The sequence below is a fragment of the Apostichopus japonicus genome, chromosome 2, assembly GCF_037975245.1.
Source record: "Apostichopus japonicus isolate 1M-3 chromosome 2, ASM3797524v1, whole genome shotgun sequence".
Classification (NCBI taxonomy): domain Eukaryota; kingdom Metazoa; phylum Echinodermata; class Holothuroidea; order Aspidochirotida; family Stichopodidae; genus Apostichopus; species Apostichopus japonicus.
Window position 1 is genome coordinate 1309839 of NC_092562.1, and position 26328 is coordinate 1336166.

Here is a 26328-nt window from a genome sequence, read left to right on the forward strand (position 1 = left end):
AATAAATAAGATATAAAACTACGTTGTTATATGTATTCCTCCGTTGCTAAGGTGGTGTATAATACCACCTGCTACGTCACTATATAGTGTGTTTAGTCCTGATTTCTTTGTCAGGGTTCAGTTGTTTGGTGAAGCGCACATTATAGAATAGGTTAGCTCACCTTCTTTTAATGAGCATTGCTTAATCACTGACGTTAGCTAGAATGTTCATCAAAAGATAACGTATCGATTGCTTGCAAACAAGAAAGATACTTTTCTTTAGGAAATCAATTGGATTACCAGAGAGCGGAGTGCCCGACAGGAATAATCGACAATAAAGCAGCCAATGTAGCAGTTATACCACTCTCTTATCCACACAATGGCATCTTTATGAATGGTCTAGATCACAGCTGTGACGCCGGGAGTAGTTCTGCAGTAGCAAGACTAGTGTAAATCATATGAGACCTTTGACCACGAAATGCCATCTCGTACGACGTGGAAAAAACACAAGGGAATGTAGTTCAAAGAAAAGAAAATTGTGGATGTATTTCATGGAACTCATATTTGGAGCATGGTAGGCCTACTACTAAACTGAGTTACAGCCCTGAATTCTACATAATGAATTTAACGCAGCGAAATAAACGAAGCCATGTCGGTGCTGAAAATCTGTGCTGAGTGTTGATGTTTCGCTATATACTTCCAATTTGGCCAATGTTTACATAGGTAAGTGTTCGGACTCATGTACCGTACATATGTATATTGTTGGTTCATTCATAAAGCATTGCATGTTTCAGATACGAGCTATAGTAGGCTAAGTTACATCAGTAACAAAAACATTACGATTCATTTCATGGATCAGTATAAGACTTGTGGTAATTCCGTACTCGTATTCTAGCTGTAGTAGTTGCCTCTATCCGTTCTCGCCTATATATCTATGATATATATATATATATATATATATATATATATAAATCTATATATATATATATATATATATATTTATATATATATATATATATATATAATATATATATAATATATATATATATATATATAGCCTATATGAAAATCGTATTGAGTTGGAAAATCAAGAACAGTGAAAAAACTTCCAGCCTCCACCGGGATTCGAACCCGGGCCTCCCGCTCATCTGTACGCGGACACCCTAACCACAAGGCTATGGACGCTGATTGTATGTCCAGAGGTTCGAAACCGGTAAGGAAGGTCGTAATTCCACTGTAGGCGTATGTCACCTGTATCGAACAATACTAGTTCTGTATATATATATATATATATATACTTTGCAAAGAGGGCAAAATGATGTAGGTGAAACAGGCTCCCGATTCCGCTTACGTTTTAATAATCACAAAAAATCTATTCGTGATAATTTTGCAGGATTCCCAGTTTCCGAACATTTCAATCTTCATAGTCATTCTCTAAAAAACCTAAAATGTATTTTAATTGCCTCGGACTTCAAATCAACTACTGAACGTAAACGTAAAGAAATCGATTGGATCTTTCGTATTAAGCCTCACATCACTGGCCTCAACAAAGACTTGGGACCCCTTAACAACTATCAGTTCTACAAGCATATGTAATCCGTTCTTTGCTCCTTAATCCGCTTCCTGTGTAGTCATGTTTTATTTGGTTTTAATTCCATCATTGCAACTAACACTTATCTAGCGTCATACTTTCATTGGGTCACATTTTGTACTTCTCATTCGACTGCCAAGTATTGCTGACGAAGGTCCCAGGGGGACCGAAAATTCCAATATATTTTCTAAAACTTACTCCTTATTTGTCAATTATGAGTCATATCTTATTTCTCTGGTTTTCTCTAATGATATATATATATATATATATATATATATATATATATATATATATATATATATATATATATATATATATATATAAATATATTGGTTTGTATTTCACATTTAATAATACTCGGGATCTTTTGGAAATCTGGTGTAATAGCCTTCTCGTATACGAGTAATAATGCTCTTAGCCCGACGGTAAACATTGTATTCGTACAGTCGTACTAATAACATGAATTCCACCCGAGTAGTCATGTTGTTCTACTGTTACAACAATTAATCTGAACATTATATCCCTATCATTGTCGCAGTTTTCCTGAAAATGGTAACTCTTTATAAGGAGAGACCTCGTAGGGAAACTGACGGTCTTTCAACTCCCAAGCTTGTAGCATGGGCATGTCATGGAGCAAACATCGCATCTATATTTAATATGATCAATGAGTTTATTATACCAGGGAGTTGTTATGGAACAACAACTCCCTGTTCATACCATACTTCCATAGTATCTATTATTTTAAAATGACCCTCTTTTACAACAGTTCTTCCAGCAAATCAAAGGTATGCCAGTCTCGGAAAGAGAATATATATGCGCTATTTCAAGGCTTGCGAGTCACTTCGCCCAACAACCATTTCGCCCAACTGCCATTTCGCCCAACCAGCCTGGTCATTTCGCCCAACCGCGTTGGTCATTTCGCCCAACCAGCATGGTCAGTTCGCCCAACCGTGTTGGTCATTTCGCCCAACCGTGTTGGTCATTTCGCCCAACCGTGTTGGTCATTTCGCCCAACCTTATTTTTACTAATATTCAGTCAGAATAATATTACTTTTTCTATTCCACCAGTTCAATTTGATTTATTTTGGGTAAGGTTACTTCGTAATAGGTAAATAAAGTGAGGTCCGCTCGATATCGATCGGAGTCTGAGCAGTTATTTCGGGTATAATGGGAGGATTACACTACTTTAGGCGTTTACGCATACAATGGAAGTTATATTATTATACAAACAAAGGGGAATCAGTGTGGAATAATATAACCGTTTCTATTTCACTAGTTCAATTTGATTTATTTTGGGTTATATTATTGGTAGTTATATTATTATTATTATTATATGGAAGTTATGTTATTATAAAAACAAAGGAGAATCGGCATGTTTGAGGAACTGAATAGTTGTCTTTTTCTGGAGCATTAAGTGGCCCTAAGAAGAGCCGTTTGCATATTTGAGGAACTGTAGTTTTCATCTTTCTGGAGGATAGTTCAGGAGCTGTGTAACCTCACATCGTTGGGGCAGGGCTTTTATCCATATCCTTTGGGTTTATCCCATGTGATTGACAGGCTGATGTCAATAATTGATGTTATTGCATTTGTGAGTCAGTAATCCGCAGTTATTGGTTTGGTCAGCCAAGCGTTAATCCGGTCAACCAGACGTTTATCGGAGGCCTATTGTTTGTGGTTTATTAATCCACACCTATTGTTCTGCTTGATGACTTCGGTCAAGGTTTATCAAGTCCGCCAGGCATTAATCAAGGGTATTGTTCACAGCAGTTATGTGTTTATCTAGTTCTACATAGTGTTAATCTAATGTTATACAAACACAGGGGAATCGGTCTTCATAAAAACCTATCAAACCTAACCCGTAAAATACTGGTCCATCCTACTGACTAACAATTCCGGAACGTTAAGTGAAATACAATATATATATAAAACCCGTCCGTAATATTTATCAATGTAACCACATATGTAATCACATATGTAGGCCTAATCAATTTAACCACGACTTCAAGTTTCCTTAATACTCGGTTCGTATCCCGTAACGTTAACAATTCCCGACCGTTTACTATCAAACCTAACCCCTAAAACACTGATCCATCCTCAAGATTCCTTAATATTCGGTTCGTATTCTGTAACGTTTCCTTACTAAAGTTATACAAAGAAAAGGACTTCAAGTTTCCTTAATATTCCTTAATATTCGAACGTTTACTATCAAACCTAACCCCCAACACACTGATCGGTCCTCAAGTTTCCTTAATATTCGGTTCGTATCCTGTAACTTTAACAATTCCCGAACGTTTACTTTTCAAGTATCAAGGTTGGGCGAAATGACCAGGCTGGTTGGGCGAAATGACCAGGCTGGTTGGGCGAAATGACCAGGCTGGTTGGGCGAAATGACCAGGCTGGTTGGGCGAAATGACCAGGCTGGTTGGGCGAAATGGTAAGGTTGGGCGAAATGGCAGTTGGGCGAAATGGTTGTTGGGCGAAGTGTCCTGCTTCCATTTCAAGTTCCTATAGCAAATAACGTACGCGTCACTGTGCATGTTTCCCTTGGTTTATATTATATATAGGCTATAGTTACCGTTACATGTTAATCTCTTGGGATGAGAATCTGTTTGTGCTCAGTAAACACTAATGGAGTGTTAATGCCAGCCTATAGTCTTCCACTTATACGTAAAATAATGATTTGTCCTCAGTAAACACTAATGGAGTGCTAATACCAGCCTATAGTCTTCCACTTATACGTAAAATAATGACACCTCGAGTTTGTTTTATAAGAGCTTCGTGTAAATTTAAAGCGGTACATTGACTTTGTAAGTAGATTAATTATTTGGCAACTGTTAAGCATCTCTACGTTGATTGAAAAAGTCAGTCTATTCTTTCGATTGAATATTAATTATTCTACGGTCATTAACATGCATTCTATTGTCTAAGACAAGATATTAAAATTTAAAACAATTAAGTTTTGTTTTGGAATTTGATATAATATGATACCTACCAAATGCATCTCTTAGAGGGAAGTAAATGGCTCTGAAAACATACTCTGTAAGTTTCTTTCACTAAACTTGCACCAACACCCCCCCCCCCACCCAATAAAAACCACACACACTCTAATTGGTAAAAACGTGTGAGGTTTGTGAAGTAGGTTAATAATAATAAAATATTTATTTTTTGGTACACATATATCTCGCTAATTACCAGCTAAATGGACGTAATAACAAATGATCAAGTAGATTGGTTATAGTAAACGCTTGATGAATTATTGCATTGTAGTAAACGTTAAATAGATAATGTATTTTCAAAAGGAAACAGAACACTCTCATGTCATTCCCAAACTAAATATCATACTATTGACTCCTGCTTTAAATGATCTCTCCCCTTCAACCGTCCACTGCTATACTGCAAACACCCATAACTATCAGCATGGCCCGTATAATGTTGGTTTAAGTACTTAGTAACGGAAAGATAAGTTTACTTTTGTCCTTCACGCAGGATTGATCACATCATGGGTAAACTGGAGGAAGATATATGTTGTATTTGTGTAGACCCAGCCGGATTCTACAGCCTCTACCACAAACAAAAACAGTTCTTCTGCTCGTCACTGTGTCATCAAGAATACAACTCCAGACAGGTAGGTGACTGCAGCCACCCCCCCCCCCCTCCCCCAATATCGATGTCATGACGTGTATATCCCCTAGGGAGATAATGTCCAGGAATCCTCATCCCAGCTCGTATGTAAAAGTGTAAACTTTTCACATGCAGAGGTTTGGATAACACCATAGATATTCAGGTCAGGCAATTGGTCAGCTAATCTGTATCCGAGCTCCCCTCCCCCTCCACACGCAGGTGTTGATGTATCCGTTGTGTATCATCTGTCCCGCCTATCCAATAAAGTACCCATCTTTAAGTTCCCCCCTTTCTTTTATATTTCTTTCATTCTTCTTTAAGTATATTATGAAAAAGAAAATACTGCACTATTCTCTTTATCTCATATATTCCGGCTCCTTCCATGTTTTCCAAAGCCCCCTATACTTGACCCCTGTTTCCATGGTTGTAGCACCCTATACCCAATATTTGTCAGCAGGCATGCTCCCATACTTCTATATACCTGTTTGTGTGCCAGCTGTAGTGTAAATAAGTATTTATATTGCATCTCTGTCAACAGACTGACAAGCCAAATCTCATGCTGGTTCAACTTCACAACAGCGACGAAGATCCAGACACTCATGTAAGTGCATTAACGTAGTTAATGCTGCATTTTAATCATCAATAATAATAATAATCAGCAGTTATTTTTTACGACGCTTAAGCGACCAAAACCCGCAAGTGCTTATGGATTACAACTAACACGTCGGGTGGCTTCCATGATTCAACATTTGAAATTTAAATTTGGAATCTTTTCAATTTAGAATGTCATTTCAGAAAATGGGAAAACCGTAGATTGCTCTTGGAAGGAAAACCCCACTTAATATATATGACCCGGCCGGGTATCGAACCCGGAACCTCCCGATTGCTAAGCCTCATTGCTTCAACTGCCCCCCGCCCCCCCTGCCTTCATCCACTCGGCCACAGCAACGGTTCTCGGTTTTGCGCTAGAATGTGTTGAAGTTGTTGTTTTATTCATGTATATACCAGCCCTCCAATTGCAAAGCAATTTACTATCGCATAGACCAGGGTTGTCCAACCTACGGCCCGCGGGCCACAGTCCGGCCCGTCGCAGGGTTGCGTCCGGCCCGCCAGAAATGCTCTACGGTGCGAAATTTTAGTGAGCAGATTTATTGATAACAATTTGAAGCTATATAATCAATCATTCGAACCTTCTGGGTCCAAAAAACTGCATACAGGACAGTTGGTGTGACACTCTCTCAGCGGAGGGGGGGGGGGCGGTTGAACTTTATTCATCTGCTTTATCAGGAAGGTAAATAAATCAGTACGCTCCGCGCGCAGTGTTCACATTTTGTTGCCTTGGGCTTCGGGCAAAAAATCGAGCGTAGGGTTCATGCGGCCCCCAGCTTCATCATAATCATTCCATGTGGCCCTCCTCTGCAAAAGGTTGGACAACCCCGGCATAGACCATCTATGCCATCTTGCGTTTAGTCACAAGTTACAAAACCATACATTTAAATTTCATCAGATTCACCCAACTAATTTTACTTGAGGTAAATAAATGACGAATTTCCCCCGAGAATGCGTAGGATTTGTCAAAATTTGATAGCATATGATACACCATTAGTTAAATGGTACAAGTAACTGAAAGTATTAATCGGTTACTAAAGAGTCCACATTGTATATCTTGCATCACCAGCGAAGATTGGATAAAAGGGAGGGTTTGGCAGGATGAGGGGCGGGTAGTTGAAAGGGTGAATTGAAAAACTAAACAAACATATGCCATACTGAAAGGATGTACCCAATTATTACAATGAATTTGCAATTGTAATTCAAGGAAACCGAAACCTCGAATTGAAATTTCTCGTTATTTGACAACGGTTCCCACATAGCTGAAGACAATATTTTATTGTTAAAAACAGTATATTAAAGCAGACTCGAAAGACGTTTTACAAACGGATTCTGGATGTAAAACGCATACTTAGGTCATAATTAGAAAACTGTTGACCTTTGACATCGCGATTCCTTAACAACCAAGGTTTCTTACAGAATGCACACAGCCTTATGTTTGTCCTATACAACTTTAACGGGGACTAGTGTAAAGTGCTTGCATAGCACTCAAAGGCTTTAATGCGTACGTGAGAATAGTTAGTAAAGTATTCTGACAAGTAACTACCTTAACTATATCATGATATAAAGGCATTATTGATCTGCATTTCATGGAGATCCCGTAAAGTATTGATGTTATACGTCTGTGAGAATGCAGGGTCTCATTATAGATTGGGAATGCCTGGTCAAGGAAATAGTAAACGAATTGATAAACTTCAAGGTCTTCGTTTCTAATAGCACCGATATTGTACAATTAAAGTACTGTGTGTTAGTCAAATTTAAAATTTCAGAAGTGAGCAAAAAATACTGCATAGAGAGTACACTGCAATATAATGTATATATGCTTGCTTGTATCTAAATATGCTTCATTTAAAGAAGCTGTAACAGAAGTACGAGGAGTTTTTCATTTACGCTGTGAATGGATGAGGAGTGGGCAGGGGTGTGATGGATTAGAAATAACTATAGTAAGAAATAACACTTGGTGTACCATATATACATATATATATATATATATATATATATATATATATATATATATATACAACACATGTTACTCTATCACGTGCTGTTTTTCGTATTTTAGTAATATATCATAATTTTTGATTCTATAAACAAAGGCGGATCTCAGTAACTTCACAGATGACAGGAAAGAAAGCGAACGAAAGGAAGAACCGTTCTTATTCCATGTCGTCAGGAAAGGTCTTGACAGTGCAGTGGAAATGTTTCTGCAGCGTCAATTAGACGTAAACCAGAGAGGCAAAAATGGCCTTACCTCCGCCATGATAGCAGCTGAAATTGGCTCCGCCGAGAAGGTAAATTGTCAAACTTTTCGCCTAAATTAATATACTGATTAAATTCTGCTAAAATATTAGTCACTTTGCCGATTGGTTAAGCAACTTCGATAGTACATAATTTACGTACTTAATTATGTTAAATTGTCAAAAGTCACGTGATTCAAATTTAACGCATTTTCACAGGGACATTTTCTGCGGTAACCATAGACCTTCAGTTTCCGGCCTTCTTTATGGAAATCTTCCTTAAACGGCTGGATGGAAGTTTAGTTTTTGGCTTATCAAACAAGATAAACGCTTATCATGCTTAACTAGGAGTTAACAGTACCCCAATGAATGTATAGTGTATCCCATATGTTAATTACATCCCACTTATGGAGAAGAAAATTGGATTTACGTTTTAAAGAAAAGTATATGAAACAAATCTGTCACACCTGTTTTGTTTCAAGTTCACGTTTGGGTACGAAACATGTCAACTTGAAATATTGGTATCTCGAACACGATATATAGCTATTAAATGTAAATTTCTCCACGATCCTTAAATTGTCCTCATTCTTTAGCCAAATATAAATTTTCGTCTTGCCTTTTTTTTAAGTCATGAAATATGAAAGTGATTGATTTGAACGCCAGTGACTATCACAATCCCCCCCCCCCCCCCCCACACACACACACACTCTCTCTCCCTAACTTAAGGAGAAAGAATGAATTTAGGAGCAAATCAAACACTGGTAAAATGTTAGTACTTTTTTTTATATTATTTGACCTTTCATCTGTAACAGATGCAAATGCTTCTTGACAATGGAGCTGATATTGCGAACCTTGTTGATGATGAAGGGGAGACAGTACTTCATAAAAGCAGCCACTGGAGTAAGGTACAGATTTTAATTGACGAATTTCGATCCATACACTGATTTTTTTTTACATCATTTCAGTCATCATTACCTTAATCCAGTATATCTGACTTGGAAGGAAGGGGTGGAGGAAGGGTGACAGGAAGGTGGAGTTGTCATTTTTTAATAATTAGTACATAATTATAACGCAATGTATGCCGTTATAAGTTTCCGCGTACTTAATTGTTGAAACTAACAATTTGACATGGTAGAAGGAGAGCTATCAAACCTTTCTCTTTAATTAATCTCCACAAGGATACCACATGTGCCGAACTAATTGTGGCCACAGCACCTCAACTCGTTTCTAAACAGGACCATTTTCTGCAAACTCCTCTACATGAAGCGGCTGGAGAGGTAAGACTAGTCGTTTAAATACTCACATGGTTTTTATTCTTTTAGCTGGGGAAGACATTAAAACGCGTATTGGGCACTGGGAGGATAAGGCCTGAAAATATTTAGTCTGCAGAGACAGTTTCAAAAGAACTTAAACATTGTTTCTCTTGATTTATGTGGCACTGTGGTTTGTATCACTCACAATGATTTTTGTCTTCTTCAAAGGGAAACGTTGTCTTGCTGAAATTTCTGATTTCGGAGGGGGCGCAAGTCAACGTCTTGGATAATCTCGGACGTTCACCTTTACATTGGGCAGTGATACAAGGACATGTAAGTTTATTTTTTCGTTTTTAAATTCTGAACTTGATGTATTTGAAAAAGGGAGGGAGGGAAGTTTTAAGAAACGCCACACCGAGGGAACCCGAGGAAGGAAAATAGTTGTCAACAGTTGGTCTCAGTGACATAATAAACCAAGGGTTCCGAACTGGTTCTCCAACCCCTCACCTATCAGTTTCACAAACAGGAAAGTTTCGAAGTGCTCTAATCCTTGTTCTACGAACAATACAGCATCATTGTTGACTTAAATGACTCACTTATTCATATAACAACATAAAGCTAATAGTCATAACTAAAACTCTTCAGGCAAATGCAAACTATACGGGATAATTGGGTGACAGTTTATTTATGATACATATCAATTTAGGTTGAAGGTTTTATGTTCGACGATTTTGATACTTTTCTATGGGATGCGATATGTCCTGCTTTGACTAATATAGTCGTATTTTATAAGATTGCTCGCATGGTTCCGTATTATTCACAGACGTCCACAGCGGAGACCCTCCTATGCTATAATGTTGATGAAGTCATAGATCTTGATGATCGGTTCCAGCATCGACCCATTCACTATGCGATACAAACATGTAGGAGCGATGTTGCCCAGCTGCTCATTAACAATGTGAGTAGATAACGTGACTCTAATAACATAGAGAATGGAAATCAATAGCTTATTGCAAGTTGTTATACGCAGAAGGTTCACGAGGGTTGGGAACAGCTCCTGCATCCCCCGTAGACTACGTATAGTTGCCCACTCTTAACCCCGTCAACAACATCAAACTCCCCTCTCGTGACTTCTAAAAGGTTTCATGTATAAGTAGGAAATATAGGCCTACATAGAATAAATAATTAAAAACATATGGTGAATGCGGGTGGTGGAGTGGGGCGGTGTGGGTCGGTCTGTGAAGATCAAATGAATTTCGCATCTGTCAAACCGATTATTGATTTGATATCCATCGATGCACGAGACCTCACACCCAGCCCATTGTCCCATCCGCCTTCTCATCTCAACATCCTACCTCACTTTACCATTCTTTGTTGCGCCGTGGAAATTGGTGAAATTTGTGATACTATGGCTTATTTGTTTCTCCAACAGCTACTAGGGGTACGCCTTCAGGGGGAGGGGTCGGCGGAAGCAATCTGCCTAATTTGCACAGCAATTTTACCAACATTGAGCATAAGACTGATTTCTCTCCCATATTATATATCATTATTTTCTATACAGAACTGTAAACTGGATGACGAGGAAGCTATGGGCGATTCCATGCTCATTTATGCGGTAAAGAATGGTGACAGACCAATGTGTGAACTGATGCTGAGACACTGCAAGAACGCAAACGATGTAGATATCCAGGTAAAACTATACATTTGAATTATTTCAAGGTAGGAGATCTAAGTTCACATCGTGTATACGTCGTCAGTGCTTTTTACAAGGTGTTAAATGTTATCAACATACTAACTATACGCAGAATGCAAGCTTTACCGTGTTATAAAAACTGCGTTATTTCACCCAGTTAGTAAACCCTGGGCTTTCTAGATGAGTGCAAATATACCAAGCCAATATACAAGACTGTTACTAGATATCAGTATGTAAGCGAATCATCGTAAAATCGCCAAAGGGAGCTAAAACAATTGACATAAAATGATGCAAAATTAACCTGTCATTTTTTTTTTTTTGGTTGACAAACTATATAGGGATGGACTGCTCTACACCACGCTGTACAACGAGGAGATCCTGGCATCTGTCAACTTCTACTGACCAAAAGCTCCTCTAAAAATATGCCAGATCACGAACATCGCCAAACACCAATTTATGTTGCCGTCAATCTTTGCCAAATCGAGATCGTAACACTCCTCCTTGAGCATGGAGTCAAACTCTTCTGTTTTGATGATAAGAAAAGGTAAAGAAAGAAAGAAATTATAGCTGCTGTAACTATCTTGTTAGAGTGTAATATATCTTTAATAGCTGTGGAATAGAGTCCATTTACCACTGTGACCTCCCCATACTGCAAAACGTGTACTTACTTAATCAGTATATAGTGGTACGGCGGGCACCCGATACACACAGAGAACACAATTACACTGTAAATCTTAAAGTTTTGTTCCAAAGTGCTATAACTCGAGAGCATGTGCTATTAGGATTACAGTAAGAACTGAGTATATGTGTAATTCCAACAGATCAAGTTGTTTGGGATTTGTTGGGTTTACACATATCATCAGTTCTTACTGTAATCCTAATAGCACATGCTAGCATGCCACCGATTTATCAGATTTGTCTGCACCATCCAGTATTTACTGTGGTACAAAACTTTAAGATTTATACAGAAGTTACTGTATATCTCTGTGTGAAACGGGTGGTACGGGAAACCTTATCGTTTCACAAATGTAATCAAATTAAGCCAACTACTACTACTGTAATAACTTTTGTAACCACTGATGTTAGAAACTAAAATACAACGAAAAATGTGTTGGAAATCGAACTTGCATAGAGTCTGGAACGATTGTACAGTTGGAGGGGGTGAGGAAGTGGGTATACAAACATCCCAACAATATATGTGAGTTTTAGCTATAACATAAATGATTGTGTATTGCATCACAGGTTAGTATTATATGAATGGTTGACTGTTATATTAGTTGGTGTTAGCACCCATTGGGACTAGCTCCCATGTTTCGCCAGAGAAACACGAGGTCGAACTGGTTGCTTGACGTTCTAATTAAGAAAGCACATGTTATATTGAGTTTGAAACGTGTATAACCACGAAGGTGATGGAGCTATGCATAAATTACCGTAAGTACGAACGAACGAACGAACGAACGAACGAACGAACGAACGAACGAACGAACGAACGAACGAACGAACGAACGAACGAACGAACGAACGAACGAACGAACGAACGAACGAACGAACGAACGAACGAACGAACGAACGAACGAACGAACGAACGAACGAACGAACGAACGGACGGTCGGATGCACGGACGAACGGACGAACGAGTGAATGGATGAAAGGTTGCATTAATTGATATATATATATATATATATATATATATATATATATATATATATATATATATATATATATATATATATATATATATATATATATATATATATATTTATATATATATTATGACATTAAGATATCATACAAATGTATTTATATTGACAAACAAAGGTAAAAATCTGGCATAGAAGGTACTGTCCCTCTCTTTCAGCAGTTCGTTCTAAATAGCAACAACAGTGGTCGCAAAATCGTTATGGAATATTAATGTCCTAAGCTAATACCCCGCTTAACGTTGTGTTAACTGATCAGCAAAAACGGCAGAGCATAAAATATTGAGACGATGCTACCACCCAGGTCCCTCTCTGCTTATCCCTTGGTAAACATTCGTCCGTCATCGGCTGCTTATACTTAACAACATTTGTTGTATTACTATAATCATTGATACGAACAATATTCCTTTCTATAGGTCTCCACTTCATTACGCTTGTCTAAAGGGAGCTGCGAATATACTACGGATACTTTTAGAACACACTAAGAAAAGTCATCAAGATGGAGGAAGAAAGCTTCTCAACGCCAAAGATTCCTCTGGGCAGAGTCCTCTTAATATCAGTGTTTCCATGTGTGACAGAGCATGTTGCCAGATACTTCTAGCGCACGATGCCAAAGTAGATGGACAGAGCAAACCTCGGCTGATTGAGGTAATGTAATAGTATAGGCCTATATATAGAGCCAAGGGCATTAGACATGAAGTTTAGGTCAATCTTAAAAGGGGGCTAGAATCACTTGCACCTATAGCAGAGCATCCTATCATTTCAGAGATTGCGTTACCTATATAGGCTGATCCTCGGACTATAAACTTGGAGGTACAAGGGTGTGGTTATACTATAGGATATATGGCTTTCCAGTGTTGTAGAAAGTCATAGGTAGTCTGAATAGGCTTTAGCAAATAATGTGCAGTATTAAGAGACAGAAGCGTGCTCGGTGGCGTTCATGAATCCTTGCCTATATATGACCAGAGGCGTCTAACCATTATTTGCGACTGGTTTATATACCGTCCATTTTATTTTTTAAATACCGCCTCCACGTGGTTTATGTGCTGGTATATACTGGTTTGGATGCCTAACAGAGCCGTTATGAAATTGTATCCAACTTTAAATTAAACATATTACGATAGCGCCACCCTTTGAGACAATTGGATTTCACGCACCCTGTTCTTTTAATGCATTCACAGTCAAATAACTAACTGTTGCATCCTAGAATATGGAAATTTCCTACATTCAGTCAAGTTACTCTCTTCCTTTTTTTTGTCAGTTTAAGTGAAAGTAGTTGAAACCTTCTATCGGTAGGGTCATCAATTGCTTTCCTTTAAGTTACACTCCTTAATACGCCAACTAAACATAAAAGGATATTTTAAAGAACACAGCACTAGTTCCAGTCAGTCTGCTGGATTTCATGTGAAATAGTGTTGTGATGTTTACATACAATTATAATGAAACAACAAATTTTGTATATTATATATATATGTTTATATATATATATGTTTATGTTTATATATATATATATATATGTATATATATATATATATATATATTGATTATGTTTGATTTATTTAATTGAAACCTAAGTTAGCTGGAAGTTAGTCCTATTGTGCGATCGCATTCCCCCAAATTTCAGGTATTCTCCCCCCCCCCCCCCCCAACCCACGTACGCTGAACGGTTTAATTGAAATAATTCATAACTCAAAAAGGAAATGCCACCCGAAGAGGAGGAAACAGTTGCGTCACCACTCGAGGTACTAATTTCCATACCCTACAGTAATGTAAAGAAACATATACAGAAGCATCGTAAGTTAAAGAAGACAAACACCAATACATTAATATTGGTGCATGGCATAGAGATAACAGTCATGAACTAGTTCCCCCAAAGAGCTTAGATTTTTTTTTTTAGAAGATTTTTTTTTCATATAATGTTGAAGGCTTGATTAAGTCTTAATATGACATCATCGAGCCATTTGTCTTCATTCTTTATGTGTTTGTTTTATGAGTTTTGCTGAATCTACGATATTGAGCCTCTTAATATGATCTAATGATGACATTGGTTTCATTGTCAACAATGTTTAAATACTACCATGAAAATATGAAAAAAGAATACCAAGGTCAAGGTAAACGTATTCAGATGCTGGTAGTAAAATTACATCATAAATTTAAAAAAATGACAGCTTCCAGACACGACTTTTAACCTAGGATATTTCCCAAATGGAAGAAGATGTTTGCTTATTAGATGTTTAGAGGAGGTGTTCTTCACAGAGATCTCTGTCATATAGGCCAAAATTTATGGTTGGGCTTGAGTACACTTTAAAATGATGGTTGGTTTTAGTTCCCTTTATAATGATGGTTGGGTTTGTATCCCTTTTAGAATGATGGTTGGGCGGGTTTGAGTACCCTTTAAAGTGATGGTTGGGTTTGAGTACCCTTTAAAATGATGGTCGGGTTTGAGTACCTTTAAGATAATGGTTGGTTTGAGTCCCCTTTAAAATGATGGTCGGGTTTGAGTACCTTTAAGATAATGGTTGGTTTGAGTTCCCTTTAAATGATGTTTGGGTTTGAGTACCCTTTAAAACTTCACACGACATCTGTCTTGAATTTTCTACAAACTGGTGTTACCATAATCCAAGAATATAATACCTTTCTAGTATTGGTAGGTGTGTGTGTGTGGGTGGGGGGGGGGGGAGGTTAAGTCTACTTTATGTACTATTTAGAATATGATTTACCCATTCATTATTATATAAAACAATACCGTTTCCTTTAACCATGACAAGATGAAAAGCAAAAGACAGTCAGGGAGTTCTGTTGAGAGTCTATCTTGTAGTGGCACCATGACGTCACACGTTATTCATAAGAATAAAATGATAATTACTTGACATGACTTTACATAATAATCATATTTCCAAACAGAGCTGAATGTTTCTAAATTTTGGAAGATAAGTTTGTAATTCACAACTAGTTGTACATCAGTAAAGATAAAATTGCATTTATGTAATGTTTTTTTTTGTTGGTTTTTTTTTTTTTTGTGAGGCATCGTTTGGAAAGTGGCCTTCACCAACGTCGAGCAATTATCCTATAGTATGGAGGGAAAGGGGGTAGGGTTGTCTACGATGGGATTTAAACAGTTAAATCAGGATTTAAGTAAGTGCGTGTAGCTATATACAACCCGTTATTGGTGACGATCGCTGTATTAGCCATTCCTTTGCCGAGCGCCTGTCAGAAGCCACTTTACCTTAATTGCATGCCGTACAAACAAAGATCTCACTGCAATTTAATTCGATATACAACCACGAAAAGCGCCCGGGAAATGATTTTAAGAGAGTTTCGGCCCTTTTGTATTCCGTTCTATACCCTTTAATTATACTTTTTCACAATTGCCTGTGAGTCCACATTCCGCTGTCCATTGTTCTTTATATTTACTACTCGAATATCTTTTGAACGATGTCAGTAATATACTTGAAAGAGAAATATATGACATTGTTGAATTAATTTTACGGGTATACTTTCGTAGCGTTGACAAAAGTCAATTGCATATACATTTACAACAGGCAAACATAGCGATCTTACAGACCAACACTCACACCACACACACAGTTATATTACTTTCGGCAAGTAGACTCTCTAAACTATTGTTTGGGTTATACTTGTAAAATTAATTCAAGTTAGCTTTAGTTATTTGTTTTAAACAAAAAACAAAAAAAGTGCTTTAAGCGAACTGATGGAAACCATCTGCTCGTTTATTTAAACACGTTTACATTGACTCACTTCGTCATCCGTTACTAATATAGTCTGTGTAGTACAATAACCCGTGTCGGAGTATAAGCTGGGAAGATTTGCACTTAGTGAAGTCTACTTCAAATTGTGTACCATAATTGAAGAAAAAAAGCAAATCATTTAAAAGCGCAGAGAGCTGCATAAGGCCAAAATTATGTCTAAGCTTCTCGTGAAGTTAGGATTACTATTAGGAGATGCAATGGGAGGGGGTAGGGATGGTGGTGGGGATGGGTGGGTCAGGAAGCCGTGTTCCATTATGTACCACGATGCCACTGTTTTTTCGACAAACAAACTAGCACAGGTTATTTCAGCACAAAAAGCTGAAACAACGTGACGTATACAGTAATGATGTATGAATCTGTTGCCTGGAGGGTGGGGGGGAGGGGGGGAGGGGCTTGTTACTCAACCTTTTTCACTTGGTGAAGGCTAACATATCCTACAAGTGTTAAGGTATTACCAAGGCAGTGGGTTAAAAGACCACTCTGACGTTTAAACTACTTGTTAGTTAAGTATAGGCCTCCACATGCGTTTGAATTCAACATTTGTTCTTCTTCTTCCAATTTCAAGGTGCACTTTAGTGTGTCTGCATGTTAGACGACTGTTCACCCTTGTTGACATGTCACATTTGGAAAAGCATTTCTGTTGAACTGATTCTCTAGTTTTGACTCGTTTTAAAAAGATCTATTTTAATACCACTGACGGATCCATCCGCAATGTCAGCGACAAGTGTGTACTATTGCTATACAAAGAGCCAGTTTATATAGATAAAGACGCCATTCTATTGCAACTTTGATGTAGAGTTGTGACAGAAATGACCAGACATGTTTGAATACGTCAAAAGTGCACGTACCGCAGAAAAAAGGGGATATGAATTATTAGCAACATTGGGCTGAAACTATTATCTTAAACCTCTGTATACCTTTCATTCGCTTGAATGCATTCTGAGTGGAGTTGCAGTTTCTATAAACGGACAAAGTGTATAAGTGTATGTTGAAAATTGTTTGCAAAGTTGAATATTTGTTGCAGACAGCAACGTGAGAGCCTGAACTCTGTGTGAACTATAACGTAAAGCTATATCTGCAAATAGGCTATATGTCCACTGTGCTAAGAGATGAGCTATAATCCGACATTTTCTAAAGATATACTGAAATCACCAGGAGCTATGACCAAGTTATTGGGCAGGGATGGGTGATGGATGGGGGAGTGGGGGGCGGGCATTTAGACCGTCCTTACACGTTTTTGGTCCAGTGGGGGTTGCACTGGCGACTAGGCTATGTGTTATTGATATGTTACTAGTACGTATTATTCTGCTTATGCAGTATTTGTGCAGTATAATGTTATTATCGAGTCGGACAATGTCCTATCGATAGCGTGATACCATGTAGCCTGATGCATGAGGTCTGACGTTAATTCACCGCTGATTGTTTTTTTTTTCAATTATTCTCTCCTCCTCTCCCCCCCCCCAATCCCCGTCCCCAAAACCCCGTCCTCAATCCCCGCCCTAATCCCCGTCCCCAAATCCCGTTCCCAAACCCCGTCCCTAATCCCCGTCCCCAACCCCCTCCCCAATGCCCGTTTTATTTCCGACATAGAAGTATTGTACACGTTGTGAGATTCCTCCATGGTTCCTGTAATCAGTCTCTCTCGCTTCTAAGATAATACTTGCGTTGAAAACATAGCCTTATAAACCAGTTGCGCGATAATTAAAAAATGTGAACGAATGACCTTCGGACTATGTTCTTATTGCACAACACGTTGTACTGTAGTATTACTGATAAATGCGTGCATGTTTCAAAGGTACCCCATAAGTTAACGAGGATATAACTTTCAATAAAGTCTACAAATAAGATTTTCATGACATAGTCCTACAAAATATAGATTAAAATTCAGCTTATAATTTCCTTATAATATTTTAAGTTATTTCTTGCGCTGATAGCAGTGACTTTTATTCGTTTCATAACATGATGTAAAACATTAATGTCGTGCCAAACCTTACTGTTCGTTGATAGAACGTCGCAAATTGTGCAAGAGAAAGTTTATCATATCTTCATCTCTCAGATAAAATAATTTTTGAATGAACTTCATGCATGTTTACAGTTTGCATGGCTCAGTAATATTATGACGTCCAACCTAAATAATAAAAACCGTTATTGATGTCGAATATGCCAAAATTCTGTCATGCATGTTACCCTTCATGTTTTAACAGATGGGGTTGGTAGCCCGGAAATTGAAGAAATCTAAAAAGGAAAAACCAGAAAAGACGAACATGGAAAAAGGTAAACGTTTTTAATTAATATCGTACTTTTATATAATAAATTACTGTTTATACCCTCCCTCTCCAGGCACAGAACGGCCTTCGGACGCGGATCCAGGGGTATAGAGGTTGACGGGGGGAGGTAGGGGTGGGGGAGTTGCACACCCTTATCAGCGGCCTAATTCTTCCTCGGCTAATGTTAAAAGTACCCCGATTGAACAATTTCCCCCGACTGACGATACGAGGTGGGGGCCGTGCCACAGCCGTGCCCTTATTGTGCACACCTCACTAAGGCTAATCTGTATGTATTAACACAACTGTATCGTAGAAATAAGACTTTTCGCTGAGTTTACTTGGAAACAACCTAAGGCTATACCATATCGCTTTTTTGATGTGCGCACGCATACGGAGCGTACACCACAAATTGGCACAGTGCAGGTTGCAATTTCATACCGCGATCATATTTTGAAACAAACAGCAGTGTGATAAATTAGTATGACTCAACTGTGAAATAGTCTGTAAGAACTGATGTAGTCTGCATGTCATAGTCATTAATCCTCAGCGGAACCCACAGAAATAATTGTACCAAAGAGCACTCAAGTGTTAGAGTGTTAAAATATAAGATGTTTCCTGTGGATTAGCGGAGTGTTTTCGGAGACATTATGGTATCGGGGTTCATACTTTGGTTCCACCTTTCTGCCGTTTAATTGATTTTAAGTTATGATTCATTGTCAGAATGAGCAACGATTGGTATACGTTGATTAGCTAGACTTAAAGGTAGTCAGTATAGGCCCCAAATTATAGCACGCTATAATAGCTAGAAGTTTTCAAAAAGTACTTTCCTGGAGGTCTTTACTCTCCAAATTGTTCTCAGACATTTTTAAGGAACACACAAGGTGACTGAATGTCCCAGTGAGGAAAATTTCCTCGAAGGTTGTAATAAAACAGTCTAAGAATTTTGACCAAAGGTGACCATATTTGAATATCTAGCATATTTGGGGCCAGCACAGCATACCTATAAAACAGAGGGGATGAGATGACGTCATAGCGTTAAAGGAGCTTTCCAGTCATATTTTAATTGTTGTATACTTGAAACCCCCAAAATTAATATAGAAAAGGTGACCGGTCTGCATTCAGAATCTCAAAACATTTTGCCCCAGTGAATAGTTCACAAAGTGACCACAAGATGGCATTCAACGCACTGGCGTAGGAAGGTATTTTTGTCAGGGGGCTGATGCATGATGGATTGTGATCGCCATCCTGGGTAGGGGGACTTAAAAATTTCCAAAGGGGAGGGGGCCACCCCCTCCCATTTGGAAAAAATTTGAACAATTAGAGGCCATCAGATGCTGTTTAGTGCCACAAATGTCTGAATTTGTAATACAATTTTCTCATATTTCCTGATTTACTTTACTCATCTTGCGTGCAGTTGCCAGGCGTGTACGTGCTATACGTGATATGCATGAACTACGGAGTAGCGGCGATGGTGTGTGTACTATGTCAGTATGTATGCCTGACCTACCGTACATGAACAAAACAAACGGAGTTCTGTAAACACTGTAGCGTATAAGCTAGCACAATTACCTAAACATGCAGCACATTGGTCTGGACGAGTTTCGATCCTGACTTATTTTGACGGTATGCTCAAACGCCAGCGAATTTCCGGGGGAGATAGTGATTCCCAATAATCGCAGTAATAAACAGTCTGAACAATGGTGAAAGACTACGTTCTGAATTTCAGAAACTAGTTCAAAAATGAAAGGGGTTTTTACCCTCGACGACTGGGGCGGAAGCATACTTCCGCCCCCATGTTTTCAGGTGGGGGGCTGTCGCCCCCATCCCCCCACTTCCTACGCCCTTGATTCAACGCTGTAGACCATATAGTGATTTCACGCGATCGCATGAATTATGATCTCAAACGGTTAATGGGTGCAGCTTGCAGCGTAGCGTGACCAAAACAGTATACTGCTATATAACGTATATATTGAAACAAATTCATGCGAGAACGCTGGCTCATCGATTCGGTTAGAAGGATCAAAGACAGTTCGTTGGCCGATAAGCAAACTAATTGCAATATCGAGGTATATTATATATGAAATTATGAAGATTGTACATGGGTCTAAACATTAAACACAGACAGGAGATTTAATAAAAATGGCTCTGGTGGGGGTGGGTGTGGGGGCGGTGTTGCTGTATTACATTAAGAGCGCGCAACAGTAGAATAATGTCGCCAGCTTAATTTATTTTAATGAAATTCTCCCAGTATGATATAATGTTAGCCCATATCAGAAACATTCAGTTATGACTGACTATATTACGAGACTTAATTTTTTATTTACTTTGATAAAAAAATAAGAGAAAGTAAATTCCCGAGTAAATTGTTGGAACTACAACACAATCTGTAATATGTCATTCGATGTATCCAACTTAAACATTGTCTCAGTTTACTCAATGCTTTCTTGTTGGTTTTATTAATACTCGAAAAAAAGTTTGGTAATATCCTCGACCAAGTGTATATTCCTGGTTGATCTATTTAATGTATTCATTCCAGTAAAAATATAAATGTTATAAAGAGGAGTCATACAATACGTTAACAGGAAGAATAACTAATATATAGGGGGAGGGGGGGGGGGAGTTAAGATGATAGGATATCTTTTAAGAAAATGTTGACCCCAAACATTCCACAACTGACCGGATTGGATATTTACGAGTAACAAGCTTTCTTGTCTCCACACAACCTAAACCACTGGACGTTTTAGCCGCCAGTTAGCCTTTCGATCAATGAATGAATGTTACTCCTTAATCTACGATCCAAATCGCCTAGAATTGTCTTTTGTAGTAAAGACACGTCCAAATCTTATCATTCTTAAAGTTGTGTGTCAGTTTTTTCTTCTTTTTTTTCGGTGACTACTTTACCATTTTTCCTTTTTCTATAATTAGCCGACGTAACTCAAGTTTCAGTTCCACAAGCTGAAGCGACAACCGACAGCCTACAGCCGTTGTTTGTGCCTTCCAAGAAGGCACCGACCTCACCAAACAGCGACATACAATGGAAAGAACTTCTGGCAAAGAAGAAACGAATGCAGAACGCGTGGCATACATGGTAAATATATTTGCGGAGACTAACCAACACTTGTATAGTGTTGATATTTATGTTTTTTGATCGTCACGGAATGTTTGATTTCTTCGATGCCAGGAGAGAATTGGTGGAATGAAGAGTATGAAAGAAAATTAATGGTTGACATGCTGTATGGAAGTTTAAAGTGCAATGCTTTTCAATGTGATGGTGATGGTGATACATCAAGAATGAGTGTGTTGCAAATGACCCCCCCCCCCCCTCCCCACCAACTTGACGACACCAACTTAGCTATTTAGCATTCATTTCATATATCATACTACTATGAGTACAGTTCAGAACTGTTGCCAAGCCCCATCTTGTTCAATTATGCTGTCATGTAATTTTGCAATATAATTTCAATATAATTTGCATATAACAATCAAAACGGTCTTTTGAATTGTTATTAAGTTCTCATGCATGTCATCACCGACCATGTGATGACCAGAGCTTATTCTCATGTTTAGTCTCAAATAGTACACTTTTGTTCTGAATTAACACTGAACAAAAACTGCTTGATATTATTTATGGTACGATTTTATTTGTTGTTGTTCGATTTCAGGAAAGTTTCTGACGAAGCACAAGATGGTTCTTCTTATGCTGAAAGTGTTGCCTACAATCGTCACAGGCTCACACCTTTGAAACCAGAGAAGGGGTATCTACACAAGTACACAACGAGGCATAACGCCACTGATGAACCTTTAGGAAACGAACTTCACAAACTGCCAACCACGGGCTCCAAGCCAGTCAGTGCCAAATATGGAAAAACATATTCATACACTATGGACTCTAGTGTATGAAACCTTGCAGGTCTCTTTGGCACCCGGGTGATATGTTGAAGTATTTCTTTCACGTTTAAGCAAAACATCGTTAACAGAAGTCGACCGATTCACACATATTTGGACGTCGCAGACATATTTACATGAAACATGCGAGTAATTGATGGAAGCAATGGATACGCGTTACTTTCATATCTTCATCAGATGATGATGATGATGATGATGATGATGATGATGATGATGATGATGATGATGATGATGATGATGATGATGATGATGATGATGATGATGATGATGATGATGATGATGATGATGATGATGATGATGATGATGATGATGATGATGATGATGATGATGATGATGATGATGATGATGATGATGATGATGATGATGATGATGATGATGATGATGATGATGATGATGATGATGATGATGATGATGATGATGATGATGGAGATGATGGAGATGATGATGATGATGATGATGATGATGATGATGATGATGATGATGATGATGATGATGATGATGATGATGATAGGGGCGGCGGGTTGTAGAGACGGTTAGAGCGGACGAGTGTACGGCGAGAATGAGGGAATATCTGGGGACGGGGGATGAAGGGATTGTTAGATGGGGTGGAAGGTGGGAGTTTAACAGAAAAATACCCGGAGTAGATTACCGAATTATCTGTGACGTCACCGCAATAAACCTTTATACCATACGATCACGATGCATATTCATATATCATGTACCGTCATTGAATCTGTGCACAATTGCGCATAGACCTGTGGAAAAAAAAAAGTTCGACGTTGCAATTTATCAGCCATATGTACTGCATATTTACAACAAATCTTCAATATTCATGATTGAGCAGGAGGAGAGCAATTGCGGTCATCATATCCATCCATACGGCAGAGTACAACGGGTTACGCATATATTGACAAGTGGGACACAACCAATTGCTATTTTAGTGATATCGGATTTAATACAACATATATTGAATGTGATTGTTAAACAATTCAGGTAGTGTTCCATGATTATAACTTTATAAAATGTCACGCAAAAAATTATTAACAAACTAAAGAAATATTCGTCCCTTTACTTTATATTAAGTGTATACGTAGGGAAGGAGGAGACAAATGATTGTATTTTGACATTATATCACTATTTTGACTCATATTTGCTCCATTATACAAGGAACAATTTATTTTTTTATTATCTCAAACAGCCTTTTTATTCAATTATTAGTTTCCTTCTGTGTCTTGTCAAATTGCAAAACTATCGTTTTGTCATTTAATTCATATCTTTTTGTAAAATATTTGTTTATTAGCTTCTTTTGTACTATATAAGACAATGCTATATTATAGTGTATGTAGTATTAAGGGGAGAAGGAGGGGGGGGGGGGGCTGATTTACATAGTAAATTGTGACTTGGTAAGACAATGCATGCCTCCCTGCTTTTGTTGTTACTATGACAATATATCTTGAAAGAATGCATCTATAGATGTATACACTCGGAATACCAGTATACGTGCATGTTTGAATGGTTCATCTCCAAGCCTGTCTCCATTTGTCATTTATAAAAGCATACAAATATAATTTACAGAACTGGTTATTATATCGATTTATTGATATTTCCAACTAATATCCATTAAGCCACTTAAGGCCAACAAGAACAGCTATCTAGCTAATTCAATTTGTGTGTAATATGATGCATAGATAACTTCATTGATTGCCAGCGTTGAAATAATTAATCCCAGCTATACGAAAAGCTCACAGTCTGATAACGAAAATAATGTGTTACGTTTATAATAATGTTTAATTTTTTTTCTCCATTGTTTGAAGCAAATTTTTACTGTTTAGATGATAAACTACATTTGATGAGATTTTAGTTTTCGACTAGTATCAGAGTTTTACGCTTGAAAGACATGGAACTGTTCTTTGGTATTCCAGCGACACAAGGCATGTATAGCAGTCGTTGAAGATCAGTTATACCTTTTGAGAAAGTCACCCGAGATATAGAACCTGGCCACGAAATACAATCAACTTGAGCTAATCTCAACAACAATCGCCTAATTCATCGATATTGTAACCGTATGATCATGGCGATGTTACGTCAAGTAAATATCAAGATTCTCTAGATAGAGGGAACAGATATTCGTAACTAACAGAGCCAATGCTGGCCTCAGATCAGGTATGTTCAGATAACCCAGACATATTTACGGTAAAACTTAGTCCCAGTTACCCAAAAAATATACATGCGCATTACTCTCACACTCACATGTAATCTAGCATTTGCCGAATGCCTTTACAAGCATGATTAATAATACGATGAACAATTGTCTTGGTGCGATTTTTTTGATAATGGAATACATATGAGTCATTAATCCCCCACCCACCCCATCCCCCCCCCTTTCCCCGCCCACCCCACCCAATTCCACCCTTATACACGTATCCTTTTTGATAATGGAATACATATAAGTCATTAATCCCCCACCCCACCCCATCCCCCTTTCCCCGCCCACCCCACCCAATTCCACCCTTATACACGTATCCTTCCATTGGTTAAAGATACTTATCTGATGTCTGAATTTGTTTAATTGTAATCATATTCTTATTTTTATTTGTTGTCTTATGTTCTTGTGCAATTGTCGCTTTGAAGATTGCTCTAATGTTATGCATGGAACTATAGCAACCACATATATTTAGTGAAATGCGCATGGCAAGAAGACATTTTCTTTTTTAATTTCCTCGAATTCAGTTCAAAGAGCTACTTTACCAAGTGCAATATGCAATGTTGGGAACCGGCATACCTCTTTAACGGATCTAAACAATGTATAATGGTAAGGTGAAAAAAAAGACGCTAAGAGTACTTTCAACCTAGAACTGCAGAATAGACAGCTGACGTAAAAAGTGGCAATTCGCTTATCAATTGCTAAGAAGGAATACTTGAAATATTACATATGTGGCTCCTGGTCGTAATTACTCAAGGAAGACTTATAATATTGTATAGTTGACAGTGGCCAATATTTTAATCATGCTGACATTTGAATTATCCAAGCGAGAACATTTTGGATTCGGTAGTAAGAAAAGTAAAAAAAAGACCATAATTCGATCATATTAACGGCTGTGATTGACATTAAAAGTATTACACTCACGTCTCACAGTACGTTGATATCACAAATGGATTTTTGCTAAAGTCTGTACAATGTGCCGCAAGTGCATGACATTTGCAACAAGTTAACCACAAATCGTCTGAAGATCACAAGAAGATAATAATGTGGAGTATGAACAGAAACCACGGTAAAAAGACACATATTGGCCTCAGAGACATGCACACCTCAGGACAGCCGGGTTCTACAAAAAATTGAAATCAGCTCTTTTGAACAGCTGTTACCGATACCTCTCACAATGAAATTTATTGAACCATACGTCAGCCACGTTGCTACATATATAATATGTATGGAAACGAATAAGAAATGTCTGAGGAGTGTTGAAGAGGGACAAACAAGATATTATCTGCTGGTATAATAATGAAAGTTTTTATCTAACTATCTATCCATCCAACCATCTATACCCCTTTATAAATGTAAACTTAATTTTTCAGTTGGGGTAAAAGTCAGAGATTTCCAAATCCCCCCCCCCCCCTCCGTCTGTGATGTAAAACAATTGAAAGAATGAGAAATTTGTACCTAGCTTTTATAACAACTCAGATTTATCTACGTTCGTGTGAAAT

The 26328-nt window shown here is 38.0% G+C and overlaps 1 protein-coding gene across 1 annotated transcript; it reads left to right on the plus strand.

The window, feature by feature from the left end:
- Positions 1-176: 176 nt before the first annotated feature.
- LOC139973346 (transient receptor potential cation channel subfamily A member 1-like) lies at positions 177-24938 on the plus strand. Its single transcript, XM_071979970.1, has 14 exons — positions 177-702; positions 5057-5195; positions 5730-5792; positions 7897-8091; positions 8850-8942; positions 9216-9314; positions 9519-9623; positions 10114-10248; positions 10852-10980; positions 11322-11527; positions 13097-13328; positions 18655-18724; positions 21643-21805; positions 22380-24938. The coding sequence occupies exons 2-14, from the start codon at positions 5070-5072 to the stop codon at positions 22615-22617; spliced, it is 1854 nt and encodes a 617-aa protein (XP_071836071.1). The 5' UTR covers positions 177-702; positions 5057-5069; the 3' UTR covers positions 22618-24938.
- Positions 24939-26328: the final 1390 nt, after the last annotated feature.